Source organism: Nicotiana attenuata, unplaced genomic scaffold (genome assembly GCF_001879085.1).
Source record: "Nicotiana attenuata strain UT unplaced genomic scaffold, NIATTr2, whole genome shotgun sequence".
NCBI classification, from domain to species: Eukaryota; Viridiplantae; Streptophyta; class Magnoliopsida; order Solanales; family Solanaceae; genus Nicotiana; species Nicotiana attenuata.
This window is the reverse complement of record NW_017670523.1, coordinates 25847-35448: the sequence shown is the minus strand read 5'-3', so window position 1 is coordinate 35448 and position 9602 is coordinate 25847. Positions and strand designations below refer to the sequence as shown.

At 41.8% G+C, this 9602-nt stretch overlaps 1 protein-coding gene across 1 annotated transcript; it reads right to left on the bottom strand.

Moving 5' to 3' along the window:
• Positions 1–3681: 3681 nt before the first annotated feature.
• LOC109240536 lies at positions 3682–5388 on the bottom strand. Its single transcript, XM_019407190.1, has 3 exons — positions 4462–5388; positions 3894–4345; positions 3682–3814 (listed from the first exon to the last, which is right to left on the bottom strand). The coding sequence occupies exons 1-3, from the start codon at positions 5386–5388 to the stop codon at positions 3682–3684; spliced, it is 1512 nt and encodes a 503-aa protein (XP_019262735.1).
• Positions 5389–9602: the final 4214 nt, after the last annotated feature.

Below are 9602 nucleotides of genomic sequence, written 5' to 3'. Positions count from 1 at the left end.
TTTTCTTTGAGCAGAGAGCTTGATTCCGCGATTACGGAATTTTGCCTCCGTTACCAAGTGTATTTGGCACGAGTAAGTCCTTCTGTGTGGAGGACGGTCGCCTGCCTTCGGTGTTTGTGCCAAGAGACTGGAGAAGAGCTAACCTTAGCTCATATAATGAATCTCCACTCTCCCAAGATTTTCCGTGGGAAAATGATAAACCTCTACAAACGTGGCCACCATGCTTTACTGACCAGTATGGATGATGACAGCGACCGTGGGTGGATGGAACGGTTCGCTGCAGTTGCCACCAACGACATCATTCCAACAATGGCACCATCCTTTCCGGTCGCTTGGAACTGCACTCGTAAGACCTTTGTTTGATATTTTTACTAAATATCCTGCTATAGTCATATTGATCTTTTATCCTTTGCATATTTCAGCAACTCGATGGATCCAACCGGTGGTTGAAGGTTTGGATCGGTGGGTTCAGAAAAGTTTGGATGTTATAAAGCCCGAAACTCGTTTGTGGAAAGAACTGGCCCCCAAATATGGGTGGAAGGCAAAAAATTATGGTAATTCAAACTCTCCTTATTTCAATTTTTCATGTGAAAAACTTGACTAATCTCTTCTATCTTTTCCTTGAAATCAGGTCTACCTACAGGCTCAGCTGTTGTCCCCAAGGAGGACGTGTTGGCTGATCCCGCTGATGCGGTGAGGCTGCTTCAGGAGGCGCTTACTCGAGCAGGTGTCTCCGGACCTGCTTCGAGCACATGTGTTTCATTACAGAGTCCCCGGCCAGAGAACAAGCAACCAAAGAGAAGGCTTCCTCCGCGGTTGGGGAAAAAAATAAGAGGGCAAAGGCCAGTGCCCCCGAGTCATCTCCAGAAGTTGTGATCACCAGTCCTCATCCCAGGGCCGATCATAGACACCGTGATGATCGACGATGATGGGGAAGCTAGTGATGATGGGGCTTCTCTACACAGAAGGCATAATTCATCATCAACTCAACAGAATGCTCAACCAGTTGGGTTAATTACACCAACTGAGGATGATACCTCGGCATTTTGGGGGGAATTTGATTTAGTGGAAAATGTTAATTCCAGTTTTCAGGCCCCAATTACTGTGTCTGGTATCGCAGGGCTAAGTGTCGAGTCCCTTCCATCTTTGGTTGGCGAGCATCCAACAACCAACACTGCATTTGATGCAGCTGCTTCTTATTCTTCAACTCCATCAGCTTCATTTCCATCTTCACCACCACCAGCAATTCTACATCATTTCCATCTTCATTCACTCTTCCAACAGCAATTGCTATATTATCTCCACCGGCCACATCTGATCAGGAAGGAGATGTTCCTCCTCCCCATTCCCCAGTTCATGGGAATTTTGGGGCAGAATTATGTTGCTCCTTCTGAAGATCCCCATCGGAGGAGGAATGTTATCCTTTCGGTCTCTACCGGGTGCAACCTGCTTTCCCGGCCGGTGGAGCTTGCTAATTATCTGAAGCCTTTGGCTTCAAAGAAAGATTGGGAAAAGGTCAGAGAACTCTCGGGAGAGTGCTTGTTGAATAACGCCATGCACAATGCCGCAGCGGTACACTCCTTTCTTCCTTTGTTATTTCTTCTATTTTTATATGAACGTACTCTGAGTTTCATCTTTCTTGTTTTGTAGGCCAATTTTCTTGCTTCTAAGGGCCTTCAGAGGTTGATTCGCGATAAGGAAGAACTTACTTTCACTCGGGATCAACTTTTGGCAGAGCGGGAGCAAAGTATCGCTTGCCTCTAGGAATTAGAAGCCAAAGCTGCTGAGGCTGTTTCATTGGAGGCTCGTTTGCAGCAAAGCGAGCACGAGGTGATAACCCTTAGCCAAGAAATTGGCCCGCTGAGGGTTAGATTTGACGAAGCCAAGGCCAAATAGGCTGAAGTCCATGACGCCATTCTTGCTGCAACCGAGCACAAGGCTACCACTGCTGAAAAAGTGACTGACTTAGACACAATCTTGAACTCCAAAATCGAAGAGCTTACTGCTGCGGGGGCAAAACATGCCCAGTTGGAAGAGAAGTACAAGAAAATTATCGAGCATAATAGGCTCTATAGTTCAACTTTCCGCGACCTTGATATTAGCCTTAGATCTGTTAGGTCTGCCCGGAAAAGCCTTTCTGCCGAGATAGCTCAACTCAAAGAAGAACTTAAGCGCCGAGTGGCTTCCCTCATTGTTGAGAAAACTTATGCTATGTATAGCATGAGGAGAAAGATCTTGGAGGAGGCCAAAGCTGGTATCATTGATTTTGATGTCGAAATTGCTAAGGCCCAAAAGCTTGAGTTGGCTGCTAAAAATGGACTCCCGACGCAGTCTGATACTCCTGGTTCTTCTAGTTTCGATTTTAACTTTTCGGGAACTGAAGAGGAATCGGAAGGTGACGATGCTAAAGACCAAACTGGGGAAAATGTCAAGCCATCAGTGGATCCACCTACTTCTCCCGGGGGCGCGGACACTTCTCTTCCTCCTGGTTCCGGAGATTCTGTAGTTTAGATTTTCTTTTCTTTTTCCCATTCTTGTAGTTTTTGACGTTTTGGCACGTTCTTGTAAATAAAGACATATTTTTGCTCAAGTATTATTTGAGTCTTATTTTCATTTGAATATCTATGCAAGTTTTTAACCTTTGCATTTGCTTAAGAATTCCGCGCACGTTTTTCTATTCGCGTTTTGCTATGTGTAGTCTCGAATTATTTTTCCTCGAAGCACTTTGGTTCCGATTCCGAGTATTATCCCTTTTACGTGAGGGTTTCTGTAAGTATTTGCGCAAGTTTACTATTTGCGTCCTTTCGTGTACGTCTTCGGGTGCATTTTCCCCGAAGCCATTTTGATTCCGGGCATAAATTCTTCTGAAACCAACCCTTTAACGTGAGGGTTTTCATAAGAGAGGGCCCTCTTATGTTTGCGGTGCTCTTGAAAAGGACGTCTCATGTTCATTACGGCACTAACATTTGAAGTACTTGATTAACTCTTAAATGACAAAGTTAGTTCATCGTTCAGACAAGAAATAAGGTAAAAACAAAAGGATTTCATTTCATATAATTCCTTTTATTTTCAAAAGTACACAAGAATTTATTATGCTAAAAAGAAATTGCCATTATTTGTAGCTATCTTGTACAACTTATTTCTATGGGGCTAGGTGCGCAGTCCGCGGTCCTAATGATGCATTTTGTTTCCGAATTTTTGTTCCCGGTCGACGTGGCAGTCAGTGTTGCCAAATCCTCATATCATCCCCCCTGGTGTTTGAATGTGAAGAATGCGAATTGGAACACTGGAAGTCTTGTGCCTTCAAAGGTTCCACCAATGAATTGCTAGATAATCCTTAACTCACCAACACACCTTACTTCCGCTTAGGAATCCATCCTATTAAGCAATAGACTATTTAACATTACCCTAGTGGTTTGTGCTCGTGAACGGTCGGGTAACCTTTATCCGCTAGCAAACTTAACTTCCTAGTGGGAATTTGCTATCGAGCCAAAGATTATCTAACCATCCCCGAGTGGAAGCTTGTTTGTTTGCCCTGCAATTAAAGGTCTTATTGCTGCTATCTTCGTAGTATTCTTTATATGCTACCTCGTTTAAAACCTTGCCAAAAAAATCCAATTGGGACAAAAACTGAACGGAAAAAAAGAGTGCAGCACATACTTTCGGATTGGATATTGTTCATCAGCAATAATATCTTTTGAGGTGCGCCACGTTCCAATTTCTGAGCAACTTGTCTCCATTTTGGTTCTCCAACTCGTATGAACCTTTCTCGGTGACAGCTGAAATCCGGTAAGGACCTTCCAGCATTGGGCTCCTGGGTATTTTGAGTTACTTTCCTTAGAACCAAATCTCCTATTTTAAAATAACGGAGGTTGGTTCTTCGATTATAATACCGCTTCATTCTCTGGTTTTGAGTTGCCATTCTTACATGTGCCAAGTCCCTTGTTTCCTCAAGCAGCTCCAAGTTGATTAATATTGCTTCGTTGTTTGATTCCTCATCTGCCTGGAAATACCTTAAGGTAGGTTCACCTACTTCTACCGGGATTAGAGGTTCTGCACCATACACCAGGGAAAAAGGAGTTTCTCCTTTGCTTGACTTGGCCGTTGTTCGGTAGGCCCATAGAACTCCGGGTAATTCTTCGGGCCAATTGCCTTTTGCTGCTTCCACTTTTTTTTGAGGTTTTGAATAATCACCTTGTTCTTTGATTCCGCTTGACCGTTTGCACTTGGATGATAGGGTGAAGATGTGATCCTCTTTATTTTCAAATCTTCGAGGAACTTTGTAACTTTTGCACCGATAAACTGTGGCCCATTTTTGCACGCAATCTCTTTTGGTATTCCGAACCTGTAGATTATATTTTTCCCCAAGAAATCGACCACTTCTCGTTCCTAAATATTTTGATAAGGACATGCTTCTACCCAATTAGAAAAATAGTCAATCAAAATTAAATGAAATCTTACCTTTCTGGGAGCCGATGGCAGCGGTCCGACGATGTCCATTCCCCATTTCATGAACGACCACGGGGATAGAATCGAATATAAAGGTTCTAACGGTTGATGCACTAGCGGTGCGTAGTGTTGGAACTTATCACATTTTCGTACGAAAGCTTTGGCGTCCTGTTCCATGCGGGGGCAGTAATATCCTGCCCGCACGAACTTCAGCACCAAGGAATCTGCGCCCGAGTGGTTGCCACATATTCCTTCGTGGACCTCTTTCATGACATAGTTAGCTTCGGATGTCCCTAAGACGCGGCAATGGTCCTTGGAAAGATTTTCTATATAATTATCCTTTCTTGAAGCTGTATTGCGCAATGCCCAGGATGCTTTAGGGTCTTCAGGAAACTTCTTGTGCTCGAGATAGTCGATTATTTCATTTCTCCAGTCCCAGACCAAACCAGTCGAATTTACCTCATAGTAACCATCTGTATCCAGGACTGAGTTCATTAGCTGCACTACCGTCACTGACTCCGGTTCCTTTATTTCTGTCGATGAGCCCAAGTTTGCCAATGCATCTACTTCTGTGTTATCCTCCCTCGGGATATGAGTAATTGACCATTCCCAGAATCGTGCCAACAGAGCCTGGACCTTTTTCACGTATTGTTGCATATGTTCTTCTTTGGTGTCAAAGATCCCGTAGACCTGATTTACCACCAGCTGTAAGTCACATTTGATTTCGATGACTTCAGAGTCAAGTCCCCGGGCTAATTCGAGCCCTGCAATCAAAGCTTCATACTCTGCTTCATTGTTAGTTAAATGGACCGTTCTGATGGCTTGCCTTAGGGTTTCCGCCGAAGGCGTGATTAAGACTATTCTGAGCCTAGACCCTTTCACGTTGGAAGTTGCGTTCGTGTATAAGGTCCAAACCCCCGATATCGACTCTGACACCATTACTACCTCCTTGGTTGCCAGAGGCAGTAGTCCCGGACTGAAATCGGCCACGAAGTCAGCCAAGACTTGCGACTTAATTGCAGTCCTTTGGTTTATATTCTATGTCGAACTCACTCATTTCTATGGCCCATTCGGCCAATCTACCTGAGAGCTCGGGTTTATGGAGGATGTTTTGCAAAGGGAAAGTAGTCACCACAGCTATCGGGTGGCATTAGAAGTAAGGCCTCAACTTCCGAGCGGCAACTATGAGAGCTAAGGCCAGTTTTTCCAAATGCGGGTAGCGAGTTTCTACTCCCATTAAAATTTTGCTAACATAATAAATGTGAGGTTGCGTACCTTCATCCTCTCGGATCAAACCTGCACTTACCGCAACTTCCGAGACCATGAGGTAGACTAGCAACGTTTCACCTTCTTTTGGTTTTGAAAGCAATGGAAGGCTTGATAAGTACTTCTTTAAATCCCTCAATGCCTGTTGGCACTCCGGTGTCCATTCGAAATTATTTTCTTTTTGAGCGAAGAAGCGATGACATTTTTGTGACGATCGGGAAATGAACCTACTTAAAGCTGCCAATCTTCCAGTGAGCCTTTGGACTTCTTTTACGTTTGACAGATGATCCGGGATGTCTTCTATGGCCTTAATTTTATCGGGGTTTACCTCAATTCCCCTTTGTGAGACCAGAAATCCCAGAAACTTACCAAAACTTACCCCGAATGCGCACACTTGGGATTAAGTTTCATATTATGCTTCCTCAGGATGTCGAAAGTTTCTTGCATATGTTTAAGGTGGTGACCTGCATTTAAAGACTTAACGAGCATATCGTCTATATAAACTTCCACAGTCTTTCCTATATGATTTCAAACATCCTGTTCACGAGTCGTTGATAAGTGGCTCCGGTATTTTTCAACCCGAATGGCATCACATTGTAACAATTTGTGCCGAAATTCGTTATAAATGAAGTCTTTTCCTGATCTTCCGGGTTCATCTTGATTTGGTTGTACCCGGAGTAAGCATCGAGGAAACTCATTAACTCGTGTCCGGCCATGGCATCAATCATTTGACCGATATTTGCCAGTGGGAATGAGTCTTTCGGGCACGCCTTATTGAGATCCTTATAATCTACACACATGCGAAATTTATTGTTCTTCTTAGGAACTAATACTACATTAGCTAGCCAGTCCGGATACTTTACCTCTCAGATCTAACCTGTTACACCCCATGTTTTCGTACGCAAAAGTAAGTCGTAAGTCACTTATTGTAAGCTTAGAAATGAGATCATCCTTGAAATTACATAAAGTAAGTTAATCATGTTACCTTGTGGGTTACAAATCTTTAAGATCATTAATAACAAGTACCAAGAGGGTTGAAAGGCTTAGAAGTAAAAAAAAATTAACGAAAAATAAGTTCCGCCGAAAGTCGATAAGTTTGGATTGTTTTAACATGCACTTTGGGGTGAGACTAGGGTTAATAACGTGATAAGGAGTTTATTTTATGAGTTATTATAGGATTATGATAGCCGTGTGTTACATTTTGAAGTCAAGCGAGTTGTGGAACGAAAGTTGGCAAATGTCATCACAAGTTACATTCATAAATGTGCTGAAAATTAGGTCAAATATAGCGGAGCTTTTCTCCCAATATACTTGGAATTACGGGATGATCCACGTATCAAATTGAAGATATACGAGTCTAGCTTCTAACTCATTAAAACTTTCATCAATACAACATTAGAGTAGAGAGATATTTGCTGTTTTGCAAGACTCCACAGACTGCATATGTGACAAGTAGGTGGATTGCTGAAGCTATTTTAGCATTACATTTCATTTATTATATGAGGTCTTTTTGGAACATATTATATACCAAATTGAAGGTCTTGTAATGTAGTTTCTAACACTCTTAACTGTTTGTTCATATGACATCCGAATAAAAAGATATAAGCGTCTGAAGAAGAGCCAATAATAGGGTGCCAAGCTAGCACCTCTTTGACTTTTCAAAAATGGATATATATAGGCCTTATGTCGTCTCTTTCTTCACTTATCCACATACCACGACCAGAATAAGACACCTAAATCATGCTCAAGCTCTCCACGAGGGTTTTCAAGAATATTAACATCCCGAGTACGAAATCAAGAAGCGATAATACTAGAACGATCCCAACAACGTAAGTATCGCTATATCGCCTCTCTTTTTCTTTGTAGTTTTAGTTTTGGAAGGTACTTAATAGTTAATAAAGAGTCTAATTTCTGTATTTAAGCTTTAAATATCAAGTAAGGTTGATAAATTTAATTTCTAATAGTTAGAACTCACGGGACGATGATCGAAAGTCGTGAGTTCGAGTTATTCGACTTGTAGTGGACTGTTTTGTGGGCTGTTTCGTGTTGCTTTTGGTCTGTCTATTTTGCTTTTTTTTAATAGAGTTTTGGAAGAGAAATGGTGTGTATAAACACCACTTAATGGCGAAATGGTGGATTAATCGTTCTTTGTAACATTTTCGGTGTGTTTGACACTACTATAGTTGTCGTTTTGGGTATGAAGTGATTGGAGTGTGTTGGGATGTTGTAAGATAAATATAATATGGATTTCGACTTGCAACCACTGTAGGTGGTAATTATATTGTGTTCTTTCATTTACTTAGGATTATCTTGACATTGATTAAGTTAAATGGATGGACTAAACATGAACTAGTGAATAAAGTTGCTAATTGAGGATAATTGGAGTTGCGGATTATTTTTTTTGTTATAAGCATATGGTATAAGGCTGGAATCATTGATGAATGAATTCATTATCATGTTAATGATACTATTGAGTTAAAGCAAGAAGTCTATAAAGGGTGATATGGGGTGTACGAATTCCGATTGGAGCTTGCCGCTCGTCGTGAAGTAGTTGTGACTTGTTGTTTTATGGTGTCTTGTTATTGATAATTTTTTATTGCTGGATTTCTCTGGTCATTGTTGTTGGTATATGGTATTAGAGGAGGATCTTGTTACGGGGGAGATGCTGCCCAAATTTACTTAAACGAGCTACTAGTTTAAATTGCGGACTTATCCTTTACTCAACACTAATTTTGAATCTCCTTATGCAATGGTAGATTGAATTGAGTTGTTTGAAGAATTTCTTGGAAGGTACTAAGGACTCAATGAAGTTAAGGTATGTTAAGGCTAAACCTTTCCTTCATTTTGTCATGATCCAGTAACTACATGTGTTTGATAATGAGACATAAAGAGAAGTTCATATTCCTGAATTTATGTACATTTTCCTAGTCTCGTAAATTACAACATTCTCCCTTATCGGGACTTCATATTCAGTTTACTTTTGTCTTCTTTCAGCTAAGAGAGCAGAGAGTCTATATATATACAGTATTACAGTATTTTCACCACCATCGAGCTATAATCAATGGGCAGGCCCCTATTGGGCAACCTCTGATCAGATGGTGAGTTATATACCGAGCCTACTGTGGCCGAGCGCCTATGAGTAAGCCCAGAATAGCCAAGATACAGAGCCTAGTATGGCCGAGCGCCTATGAGAGAGCCTACTAAGGCAGAGCAGTTACACATACCAAGCCTTATAAGGCCGGACATCTTTTTTACTTACTATATTGAGAGAGTTGAGTCAGTATCAGCAGGTAAGCATATCTTCAAATTATCTTTGACTCCCAGTTACTTTCAGTTATTATATTATCAGTTCAGTTTCAGCTTTCAGTTATTCTGTTTCCTTACATACTCGGTACATTATTTTGTAGTGACGTCCTTTTTGCCGGGGACGCTGCATTTCATGCCTGCAAGTCCTCATTGACAGTTGGGCAGACCCTCCCAGCAGACAGAGTCAAACATCAACTTGGTTGGTAAGCACCACTTCCTTGGAGTTTCCAGGTCTAGTTGGAGTCCATTTTATATATATAGGTTTGATGGGTAGGTCGAGGTCTGTCCCGACCATGATGCAGTTCAATTATCTCTAGAGGCTTGTAGACGAGTCCTGTATATTTTGTATATCAGTAGATGTTCATGGCGGCTTTTTCGGCCTGCACAGTTATATACATCAACTGTTGGGTATGTTTACCCCACAAATGAGAGAGGCGTTATTTTCAGACGATTCAAAATATGGCCTCATCGGCCTAAGTTGAGGGTTACCCTTCCGGAATTTAAAATTAAAGAGTGGTATGCTCGGGTCGAGTATAGCCCCGGGTGCCGGCCACACCTCTTTAGGTTTGGGGCGTGACAGA

What these genes read in the sequence shown, in the direction of transcription:
- LOC109240536 (XM_019407190.1), bottom strand. Translation starts at nt 5,388, where the DNA reads ATGGTGTCAGAGTCGATATCGGGGGTTTGGACCTTATACACGAACGCA. An exon ending in TGCCATCGGCTCCCAGAAAG is followed by an intron (nt 4,346 to 4,461) that starts GTAAGATTTCAT and finishes TATAATCTACAG; the next exon opens with GTTCGGAATACCAAAAGAGA. An exon ending in CAAAACCAGAGAATGAAGCG is followed by an intron (nt 3,815 to 3,893) that starts GTATTATAATCG and finishes CAAAATACCCAG; the next exon opens with GAGCCCAATGCTGGAAGGTC.